The sequence below is a fragment of the Budorcas taxicolor genome, chromosome 12, assembly GCF_023091745.1.
Source record: "Budorcas taxicolor isolate Tak-1 chromosome 12, Takin1.1, whole genome shotgun sequence".
Taxonomy (NCBI): domain Eukaryota; kingdom Metazoa; phylum Chordata; class Mammalia; order Artiodactyla; family Bovidae; genus Budorcas; species Budorcas taxicolor.
The window spans coordinates 16372680-16384704 of record NC_068921.1 but is presented as its reverse complement, the minus strand read 5'-3'; the positions used below and the strand labels follow the sequence as shown (position 1 = coordinate 16384704).

The following is a 12025-nucleotide window of genomic DNA, read 5'->3' as shown; positions in this document are numbered from 1 at the left end:
AATCGAAAACCTGAAGAGGCTCACCATCAGTCCAGGTGGTGCCTTTGTGCAGAATCAAAAGGGGGCATGCATTACTGAAACAATCAGCTCCCCATATGCCAAAAAAAAAAAAAAAGAATCTGGACTCCTATCTCACACCATATGCAAATATTGACTAAAAGTGGGTCAGACACCTAAGTTTAAAAGCTACAATTACAAAAATCTTAGAAGAAAACTTAGAAGTAGTGAATCTTTGTGATTTTGGATTAGGCAACAAACTTCTAGATCTGACACCAAGAGCATAGCAACCAAAGAAAAAAGAGATAAATGAGACTCTATCAAAATTTGGGAGAATGGCATAAAAACCTTTCTGCTTTTCAAAGGACACTATCAACAATGCTAAAAGATAACTCACGGAATGGGAGAAAATCTTTGCAAATTATAAATGATGAGGGACTCATATCCAAAATATATAAATAACCTTAACAAATAAACAATGCAAAGATAAATCTAGTTTTTAAATGGGCAAGATATCTGAAAAGACAATTCTCAGAGAAGATATACAAATAGCCAATAAGCATATGAAAAGATGCTCAACAGCGTTAGTCATTAGGGAAATGTGAGTCAAAAGCACAAAGAGATACCACTTCATACCCAATGAAGTGAAGTGAAGTAAAAGTCGCTCAGCCGTGTCCAACTCTTTGCGACTTCATGGACTATACAGTCCATGGAATTCTCCAGAATACTGGAGTGGGTAGCTGTTCCCTTCTCCAGGGGATCTTCCCAAGCCAGGGATTGAACCCAGGCCTCCTGCATTGCAGGCGGATTCTTTACCAGCTGAGCCACAAGGGAAGCCGTCCTACCCAATAGGATGGCAAAATTTTTTAAATAGCAAATAACAAATATTGGTAAGAGTATGGAAAAACTGGAACTCTCATTCATTGCTGTTGGGATCATAAAATGGGGCAACCATGTTAGAAAACAGTTTGACAGTTCCTCAAAAGTTTGAGCGTAGAGGTACCATTTGACCCAGCAATTCTGCTCAGGTATATAGCCAAGAGATTTGAGCACATATGTTTACAAATGTTCATAGCAACACTATTCATAAGTCCCAAACTAGAAACAGGGACTTCCCTGGCAGTCCAGTGTTTAAGACTCCATGTTTTTAAAGCAGGGGGCACCATTCAGTCCCTGGTTGGGGAAATAAGGTCCCATATGCTGCACACTGCAGCCAAAACATTGAAAAAAAAAGTGGAAACAATCCAAATGTCCATCAGCTTATGAGCAGACAAATACAATGTGGCATATCCTTATAATGGAATACCATTCAGCAATGTGAGGGAATGAAGTACTGATTCAGCCTATAACATGGATGAATCTTGAAAACATTTTGCTAAGAAATAGAAGTCAGACAGAAAAAGCCATATATTTTATTATTCCACTTACATGAAATGTCTAGAATGGGCAAATGTACATAGACAGAAAGTTGATTAGGGGTTACCAGAGGCTGGGGGAAGAGAAGGGAGGAAGGGGTAACTCCTAAAAGGAGTTTTTGGTGTTGATGGGGATTGTGAGAGCTGGACTGTAAAGAAGGCAGAATGCCAAAGACTTGAGGATTTCGAACTGCGGTGCTGGAGAAGACTCCTGAAAGTCCCTCGGACAGCAAGGAGATCCAACCAGTCAATCTTAAGGGAGATTAACCCTGAATATTCACTGAAAGGACTGATGCTGAAGCTGAAGCTCCACTATTTTGGTCATCTGATGTGGACAGACGACTCACTGGAAAAATCCCTCATGCTGGGAAAGACTGAGGGCAGAAGGACAAGAGGGCATCAGAGGATGAGATGGCTAGACAGCATCACTGATGTAATGATCAGGAACTTGGGCAAACTCTGGTAGATGGTGAGGGACAGGGAGGTCTGATGTGCTGCTGTCCACGGGGTCACAGAGTCGGACACAACTGGGTGACCGAACAACAGCAACGTTGATGGGAGTGGTGATGAAAATACCGTATAATTGGACAGTGGTGATGGTTGCTTAATTCTGTGAAATACAAAACCCACTTTAAAATGCTGAATTTTCTGGTATATGAATAACATCTCAATAAATTGTTAAAAAAAAATAGGTCCCTTTCCTCTGGGATTCCAGCTGCAGCCTCACATGAGGGTAGGGCTTGACACAGAGTAGAGGCTGTTTCAGCTCTCACTCACCCCTTCTGTTTGGAGCCCTGCTTATTAAACGAATTTCCGGGCTAATATTTGATCTTCTCTCAGAGACTAACTTTTTGCTGAAAGACTTCCATCCAACCATTGCTAAAGTAGGAAGGAAATGAGGAGAGTGAAAAAGACAAAGAAACTGACCAGGAGATACCTATTAAAAGTTCAGCAACCACTGTAGAAATAAAAATGATACTTTCTCATTTTAAAGAAAATAAGATCTAATTTTTTTCTGATAATAAATGCTACATTATTCTTGAAAAAAGTGACTCTAACATAAATTTACTAATTTGTAGCATAAAAATGATTTCACTAGTTGCTCAACTACTTAAAATAGTGCTTCTTTCTTTCTATAAAACCGGTTCCTTTTCATGAAGCTTTCCTTTCTGACCTATAGTGGGTCAAAAATTAACTTGTACTTTTTCTTTCCTTTCTCCCATATTTAGTAAGTGGTTACCTATGGCAAATAATTTAAATTTGACGATTATGGTTGTCCTAGGGAGATAAGGATATAGTATTTTAAATATTTAAAGAAAAATGGTAATGTTTACCTATAGCAAAGGTAAGATTTAGAAGACATTTTTCTTGGATATTAGCCCCTTATTGATCATATCATTTGCAAATATTTTCTCCCATTCAGTAGGTTGTCTTCTCGTTTTGTTGATGGTTTCCTTTGCGGGTATATGTGAACCTGTATTATACACCTGTTAACTTATATAAAATTGTACAGCAACTATACTTCAATTTTTTAAAGAGACATTTTTCTTCTACCAATAATGAAAAATGTTTCTTAACAAAGTCTTTTGAGTAAAGTTTAAATCAGCAAACAATTGTGAACTAATCCACGAATTTAAATGCAGCAGTGTTACCACAAATGAAGGATTGATGCCAAAGCTTTGTTGTTGTTTCGTCACTAAGTTGTGTTCGACTCTTTTGCGACCCCATGGACTGTAGCCCACCAGGCTCCTCTGTCCATGGGATTGCCCAGGCAAGAATACTGAAGTGGGCTGCCATATCCTTCCCCAGGGGATCTTCTTAGCTCAGTGATCTAACCGGTGGCTCCTGCGGCTCCTACATTAGCCAGGCAGGTCCTTTACCTCTAAGGTCACCAGATGAAATCATTTAACTACCTGAAATCTGTCTTTGTGGTTCTTCTGCATCTATGTTTGGTCATTTTGGGGTTAGCTTCTTAGTCACTGGAATATGGACGTCCTTGGATCATGTGAAATTTGCGACCCTAGCTGGGTATGAATCTAGAGCACAGAAGAGCAGGGTCAGATGATGTCCGATAGAAAACTCGTAGTCAGTACCTAGGAAAAGCTACCACTGGCTTTAAAGCCAAATGACTGAATGCTTGGGAAATACACTCAATTCTAGCAAAAATTTAGCTCACAACTTATAAGACAATGCAGAAAATATTATCTAGATATGTCTGGGAATGAGACAAGGTTAGTTTAAGTGGTGACTGATGCAGGTTACTATAAAAAGAGTGGAAATATATCTAGGTTTTGTTTCCTTAAATCTTTGTGGTAGGCTTTATGTATTAATAAATAATTCTTCTGTTTCTTGAAGGAAGTTTTAGAAAACATATATTTCTGTCTTCTGACTCCATTAAATAGGAAGACAAGTTGTCCCATGTCCAGGACATTTACCATCACTTGTCAGCATAGTACCCTAAGTCTAGACTTTTCAAGGAATTAATACTCTTCCTGAAAGTTAAATCTGCAAATCTAAATGTCAAATTAAAAAAAACCAAAACCATAGACCAAGTTTAGTGAATGTTAGCTAGATGGGTATTAACTAGACTTATTGCAGTGATTCCTTCACTATATATACAAGTATTGAATCATTAGGTAATACACCTGAACCTAATATAGTTGACCCTTGAACAATGCAGTGGTTAGGCGCACCCACCCTCCATACACTCAGAAATCCACACGTAAGTTTATATGTGTTTATAAGTAGACCTTCCATCTGTGCACAGTTCTGCATCTGTGGGTCCAATGAACTGCAGATTGTGTAGTTCTCTAGTGCTTAATATTGAAAAAGATGTCTACAGGGGGACCCATACAGTTCAAACCTGTGCGGTTCCAAGATTATGTGTCAATTATACCTCAATTTAAAAAAAGAAACAGGCTAAGTTTAGAAGGAGATAAAAGATACGTTATCAAATATGCTTGGTTTAATCCGCAGGTAACTTATTACTATGGGAAAGAAAAGATGCATACCAATCTCCTGAAGAACATGGATTTCTATATAATGCCAGTGGTTAATGTGGATGGTTATGACTACACATGGAAAAAGGTAGGTGAAGGCAAAGAAAACAAAATACACTCCTTTAGAGCATACAGGATACACAGACAGAATGACTCATAGAATCCTGGATCCCAGCATAATGGTTTTATTATGAAAAAAATTTTGTTTAATTCATTATGGGAAAGTTCAAACATATATGAGTGGAAATAATTGTATGGTAAACTCTGATGTACTTATCACATAGCATCAATTCATGGCCAATCTTTTTCACCTGTATTCCCAACTCCCTTCTATCTTGCTGCTGCTGCTGCTAAGTTGCTTCCGTTGTGTCTGACTCTGTGCGACCCCATAGACGGCAGCCCGCCTGGCTTTCCCGTCCCTGGGATTCTCCAGGCAAGAATACTGGAGTGGGTTGCCATTTCCTCCTCCACTGTGAAAGTGAAAGTGAAGTCATGTCCGACTCCGAGCAATCCCGTGGACTGCAGCCTACCAGGCTCCTCCATCCATGGGACCTTCCCGGAAAGAGTACTGGAGTGGGTTGCCATTGCCTTCTCCCCCTTCTATCTTACCCATATCCTTTTGAAGCAAATCTCAGATACCATATCATTTCATCAATGAATATTTCAGGATGCATCTAACTGAAGTTTTAAAAAATAGAAATACAATTATACCTAAAAATGAACAATAATTATTTACTATCATAAAATTTCTAATCAGTATTTAAATTTCCGATCATACCACAGCTTTTTAAAAATGTTCATTTCTTTGGTTAAGGATCCAAATGGGGTTGATATATTGTGATTGCTTTATAGCCTTTATTTTTATTTTAATCCATAGATTCTCTCCCCATATCTCTTTTCCTCTATTTCCTTGCAATTTATTTCACTGAAGAAGAGAGTTTCCTGCCTGGATTTACTCATTGTGTTGCCATGTTGTGGTTTAACACGTTCCTTTGTCCTCTGTGTTTTCTGAAACTTGATATTTGAATTCTGGAAGATAAAGACAATGCAGGTTTGGCTTTTTTGGCAAGACTACTTCATTGTGATGGGGTGTTTTCCCAGCAAGAGTGGCGCAGGTCTGGTTTTACCTCTTTTTTGATGTTAGCCACCTTGATAAAGGGTGCCCCCATCTGTTCATTCTTACTAGGAGTTGTTTGGATGGTATTTTGATTTATTAAAATCATGAATTGCAAGAATTAGAATGGTATTCTAACAGAATGTGCATCAGAACAGAATTGCACACTAACCAATATGCAAATTTAATCCTAGTATCCTTTAACTCAATCATGAACACATATATAGGAGTATCTTGTTCAGTCTTGTCTACACTGGAAACCGTTTTAATCCAACAGCATCATGATTCACGTAAAATTACTCAAGCAATATGAAGTATGGTCCTTTCTAATTTAATGAGGAGCACATAAAAACTCTGGCCTGTACACTTCTGCAAACTTCTTGCTTGAGTTTATTCATAGGTGTGCATGTGTGCAAGTGCAAGCATATAAAAACTTCAATTTTCTGACTTATTAATGTTGGTTGAAATAAATTAACTCTTCTGTAAAAAAAGAAAAAGACTGTATTGTAAAGTAAACTCTAATAATAATTTTTAATTAAAATTTTTTTAAATTATAAAAACAGTCAAACATATATGAAAAACATACTTGAATAGCATATTTAAACACTCAGGGGAATGGGCATAATTGCAGTGATTAGAAACATAAGGAATTATACAGGAAATATTTTATGTAGCGGTTAATTTAAGCAGAAGAGATGGGAATGGTGAAGGAGATTGATGAAAAAGTCATCTCCGGGAAGATGAATATTGTGAACAAAAGTCTTTAGGGGGTAATGAGCAAACCCTGAACTAAGTAAATGGGAAATACCTTGTACAGTATCTAACATAAAATTGGAGTTCAATAAATGGTCACATTTATAGATTGCTATTACAATAAATTTATGCCTTCACTGGACTCCCAGTGGAGTTCAGCCACACTTTAGTTAGTCTTACTCTGCAACCGTCTTTTGTATCTTAACTCTGCCAATTAACTCCTGAAGTATGAGAACCCAATTTCCTCAGAGCAACTGTTGCCAGAATCACAGGACTGGGGTTGGAAACAGACTGGGAGGCTGGGCAGAAGGGTTGGTGGAATAGGGAAGAGGGTACCATGTCATTCCGACCCAGAACTCAAACAAAGTCTATGCAACTGTTTACAAGATTAAATTCCCAGATTACCCCAAGAACCCAATGGGGTATTTTTGCTTTACATTTAGAAACCAGAGTTGAATCACTACGATCACAGGCACCATGAAACTAGAGGTATTTTCACAGCTCTGCTTCCTGTAGGTTTTAAGTGAGTGTTGAATTCAATCGAAAGAGAGCACCGAAACTCATGATTCAACAACCTTGTATTATCATCATCAAACTTGCTAAAAGACTTGATCTTAATCATTTCCACTACAAAAAAGAGAGAATTAATGTGACGGGTTAGAAGTGCTAATTATCCCGACAGTAGTAATCCTAATATGTAAAGGAATCAAATGAACATGTTGAACGTCTTTAATCTATACAATGTTGTATGTCAAATACATTTCAATTAAAAAAAAAAAGAAATGCATGACTCATAGTTTTGAGTTGAAACACCAAGTTATTTTGCTTTTCTTAGAACGACAGAAGATAGAAAATGGCAATGAGTAAAATTAAAGGAAACAAGACTTAACAAGAAGGCCAGTAAGCAGCCTACAAAAACCAGCTGACGTTTTTTTTTAAATAATCATCAAATATCACCATTTCATTTGAGTCAAGTTTGAGTGAACCCAATTAAGACCTGGATAGAACAGGGGCCATGCAAGAAATACTGTGAAGACAGTGACCGGGTGAAGAGATGGGGTTAAAGGAGAGAGACACGACACCGTCCACTTTGTCATTAAACGTGGCGTCTTTCCTAAACCGCAAACATGGATGCTCCGGTAATCTGTGTTTTGTTTATTTAGGATCGAATGTGGAGAAAGAATCGTTCTTTTCATGAAAAAAATGCTTGCGTCGGAACAGACCTGAACAGGAACTTTGCCTCCAAACACTGGTGTGGTAGGTTGTTTGCTTAATTTCTAGCAACGTCTCTTCATTTAAAAGGCGGTATTCCTAAAAACCCATTAATTCAAGCTAATTAGAGGGGAGGACTATCCGAATCGGAAATAATTGAAATCAGAAACTTTTTGCTTAAATGCAATGATGTGAAGGTTGGCGAAAATCAGCAGAACACCCTTACCCTGTCCTCCTTGTTTTAATAGCCACGTCTTTAAAAGAAGGCAGTTGGACCAGTTCTGTAAGGTTCTTTCTAGCTTCAAAATTCTAAAATTCTTTTTCTCTAGAATCATAAGGAATTGACCACTAAATCTCCTACTTTCATAAACAAATAGCATTCATTATGAGGATATCAAAGACAAGAGTTGGATGGGTACCTCTCGTTTTCAATTGTTTAGGAAAATATTTACTTCTATAGTGTCGCAAAACCTTTGTTTGTTTGTTTGGCTTGTGAAATCTTTGTTTTCCCGACCAGGACCAGGGATCAGACCTGCGCCCCCTTGCAATGGAAGTACAGAGTCCTAACCATTGGATGGCCAGGGAAGTCCCAAAACATTTTGCGTTCCCTGTTACCGTTCACCTTCTTAAGTTCTTTCTTTCGTGAATATCATAAAGACAAACTTGTATTCAGCACAGTAGGAATTCCCTGTTCCTTGATTCAAATGAGTTACAGTGCTCAGTGAACACTGACTTGGGCTTTCAGGAACATTGTCTGCTCTCAGGGAGGTACGTGTTAGTTCGCCCACCCTCCAAGGATATTTTGTAGTTGCTACATTTAGGAAACAACTACAAAGCTAAACAATGAGCTGGAGTCATCTATATTTTTGAAAGTGGGAGCGTGTGGCTCTATGAGGACAATACAGAGGGAGCAAAGCTGTTGAGGCCACGGAAATATCCTCTTCTTCCCATTCCTTTACCGTACGCAGTCATAGCCGCATGGCCCTCTCTATTTCCTTCAGAAAAGAAGTGCTGCCTGCTAAGTCGCTTCAGTCGTGTCTGACTCAGCAACCTCATGGACTGTAGCCCACCAGGCTCCTCTGTCCATGGGATTCTCCAGGCAAGAATCCTGGAGTGGGTTGCCATTTCCTCTTCCAGGGGATCTTCCCTACTCAGGGATCGAACCCATGTCTTTTATGTCTCCTGCACTGGCAGGTGGGTTCTTTACCGCTAGTGCCACCTGGGAAGCGCAAGTGAAAACTCATAATTTCATCTTTGTCGCAATGTATCGGGTTGGCCAAAAAGTTCATTCAAGTAAAGCTTAAGGACAAACCTGAATGAACTTTTTGGCCAACCTAATAGATACGAAAACTTCACAATAGAGTACTTTTTTCTTGATTTCCTCTTCCCTCTTCAGTCAGAAACTCCATGAGGGTAGGGACGATTATCCATTACCTAGCTCAGTACCTGGCACACAGAGCAGGTCTCAGAAAAGTTATTCAAATGAATCTGTGCATGAAGTAAGTTGTTCTAAGAAAGCCACAGACATAGTAAGAAAACACAGGAAATAATAGCGGATCCTGCCTCAGGCTCAAGGGAATCATTTAGTGGTTTCTTTGTAAAAGCCATCATTAAGATTGTCCAATAAAAGTGCCCACCAAAGCATAAAGACCCCCATGGGCAGTGATAACTGGGGAGGGAGTCAGAGAAGCAGAAGCTAATTATCAAAGGCCTCTGAATAAACAGAGCTGACAGTTGCTAAGTGGTGAGTAGTTTATATACTTCATCCCCTGGGTTTCATTATCTACACATCACTGATGAAGAAACCCAGACTTGAAAAGGTTAAGTCCCTTGCTCAAGAGCACAGAGCTAGGAGGCGGCAGAGCTGAGATATAAAGCCAGGCTGCTTGGCTTCAAATTTGCTGAAATTCTTCTGAGTCTGACAGTCACTCTTCAGATATAAGTTCCTTTTTGAAACTTCTTTTATCTGCAAGGGTTTTTTTTTTTTTTTTTTTACTACTCTGTTTTACCTAATGTTTTTTATGGTAAAACTAATGTTACCTAATTTGAATAACCAAGTAGTCAAAATATCTTCTGTCATTGTCATCAAAAAATGTCTCAGACCCCTGATTAGGCCTGTGGTTGTATTACTATATGTCACAAGAGTTAAAAGCAGGAACAGAAGCAGCAATAATATATTATAGATACGAGAGTTTTCCAAATAAAACAAAAAATAATAGTAAGGAACTCTTTTTCTTTTCTTTTGCTGAGTGCCCCAGCATCTCTTCAGTACTTTGTGAGCAAAACAGTGAGAAAAAATGAATTAAATTTTATCTCTTCTTTGCCCCTACAACTATTAATAGAATGTGCCTTTATAATACTGTGTAAAGAATCTGAAAGAGTACCTCACTTAGGAACAGGAAATGATAATATCAAGCCTATTTATTAACTAAAAATTTTTTTAAATTCTTTTTCATATTTAATTGAATTGCTTAACAGTATTGTGTTGGTTTCTGCCAAACAACAACATGAATCAGCCATAGGTACAAATATCTACTCCCTCTTGAACCTCCCTCCCACCTTTCTCCCCATCCCACCCCTCTAGGTTGTTACAGAGCCCTGTTGTGAGTTCCCATGGGCTATCTATTTCACATATGATAACGTAGGTTTCCAGGCTACTCTCTCCATACATCCCACCCTCTCCTTCCTCCTACCCCCAATCATGTCCTAAAGTCTGTTCTCTATATCTGTGTCTCCATCACTGTCCTGCAAAGCCTACTTACTCATTTTATGTTCATTTTACCTTTCCTCTGTATTAAAATTGTGTATATGTGTGTGTGTTTGTGTGGGAGCTGGAAATAGAGGTCAGTTCAGTCAGTCAGTTCAGTCACTCAGTCGTGTCCAACTCTTTGCGACCCCATGAATTGCACCGTGCCAGGCCTCCCTGTCCATCACCAACTCCCGGAGTTCACTCAAACTCACATCCATCGAGTCAGTGATGCCATCCAGCCATCTCTGCCGTCCCCTTCTCCTCCTGCCCCCAATCCCTCCCAGCATCAGTCTTTTCCAATAAGTCAACTTTTCTCATGAGGTGGCCACAGTATTGGTGTTTCAACTTCAGCTTCAGTCCTTACAGTGAATACCCAGGACTTATCTCCTTTAGGATGGACTGGTTGGATCTCCTTGCTGTCCAAGGGACTCTCAAGAGTCTTCAACACCACAGTTCAAAAGTGTCAGTTCTTCGGTGCTCAGCTTTCTTCACAGTCCAACTCTCACATCCATACATAACCACTAGAAAAACCATAGCCTTGACTAGATGGACCTTTGTTGGCAAAGTAATGTCTCTGCTTTTTAATATGCTGTCTAGGTTGGTCATAACTTTCCTTCCCAAGAGTAAGTGTCTTTTAATTTCATGGCTGAAATCACCATCTGCAGTGATTTTGGAGCCCCCCAAAATAAAGTCTGACACTTTCCCCATCTATTTCCCATGAAGTGATGGGACCAGATGCCATGATCTTCGTTTTCTGAATGTTGAGCTTTAAGCCAGCTTTTTTACTCTCCTCTTTCCCTTTCTTCAAGAGGCTTTTTAGTTCCTCTTCACTTTCTGCCATAAGGGTGGTGTCATCTGCATATCTGAGGTTATTGATATTTCTCCTGGCAATCTTGATTCCAGCCTGTGTTCTTCCAGCCCAGCATTTCTCATGATGTACTCTGCATAGAAGTTAAATATGCAGGGTGACACTATAGCCAATCTGATCACAAGGACCACAGCCTTGTCTAACTCAATGAAACTAAGCCATCCATGTGGGGTCACCCAAGACGGACGGGTTATGGTGGAGAGGTCTGACAGAATGTGGTCCACTGGAGAATGGAATGGCAAACCACTTCAGTATTCTTGCCTTGAGAACCCCATGAACAGTATGAAAAGGCAAAATGATAGGATACTGAAAGAGGAACTCCCCAGGTCAGTAAGTCTCCAATATGCTACTGGATCAGCAGAGAAATAACTCCAGAAAAGGATGAAGGGATGGAGGCAAAGCAAAAGCAATACCCAGTTGTGGATGTGACTGGTGATAGAAGCAAGGTCCGATGCAGTAAAGAGCAATATTGCATAAGAACCTGGAATGTCAGGTCCATGAATCAAGGCAAGTTGGAAGTGGTCAAACAGGAGATGGTGAGAGTGAACGTCAACATTCGAGGAATCAGCGAACTAAAATGGACTGGAATGGGTGAATTTAACTCAGATGACCATTATATCTACTACTGCGGGCAGGAATCCCTTAGAAGAAATGGAGTAGCCATCATGGTCAACAAAAGAGTCTGAAATGCAGTACTTGGATGCAATCTCAAAAACGACAGAATGATCTCTGTTTGTTTCCAAGGCAAACCATTCAATATCACAATTATCCAAGTCTATGCTCCAACCAGTAATGCTGAAGAAGCTGAAGTTGAATGGTTCTATGAAAACCTACAAGACTTTTTAGAACTAACACCCAAAAAAGATGTCCTTTACATTATAGGGGATTGGAATGCAAAAGTAGGAAATCAAGAAACAC

The 12025-nt window shown here is 39.3% G+C and overlaps 1 protein-coding gene across 1 annotated transcript in view; it reads left to right on the top strand.

The window, feature by feature from the left end:
- CPB2 (carboxypeptidase B2) overlaps nucleotides 1–12025 on the top strand; it is a 59980-nt gene that overhangs the window by 32706 nt on the left and 15249 nt on the right. Inside the window, exons 7-8 of the mRNA XM_052650296.1 lie at nucleotides 4389–4499; nucleotides 7442–7535. Coding sequence (XP_052506256.1) covers nucleotides 4389–4499; nucleotides 7442–7535 — 205 coding nt within the window. The remainder of the gene's footprint in view (nucleotides 1–4388; nucleotides 4500–7441; nucleotides 7536–12025) is intronic.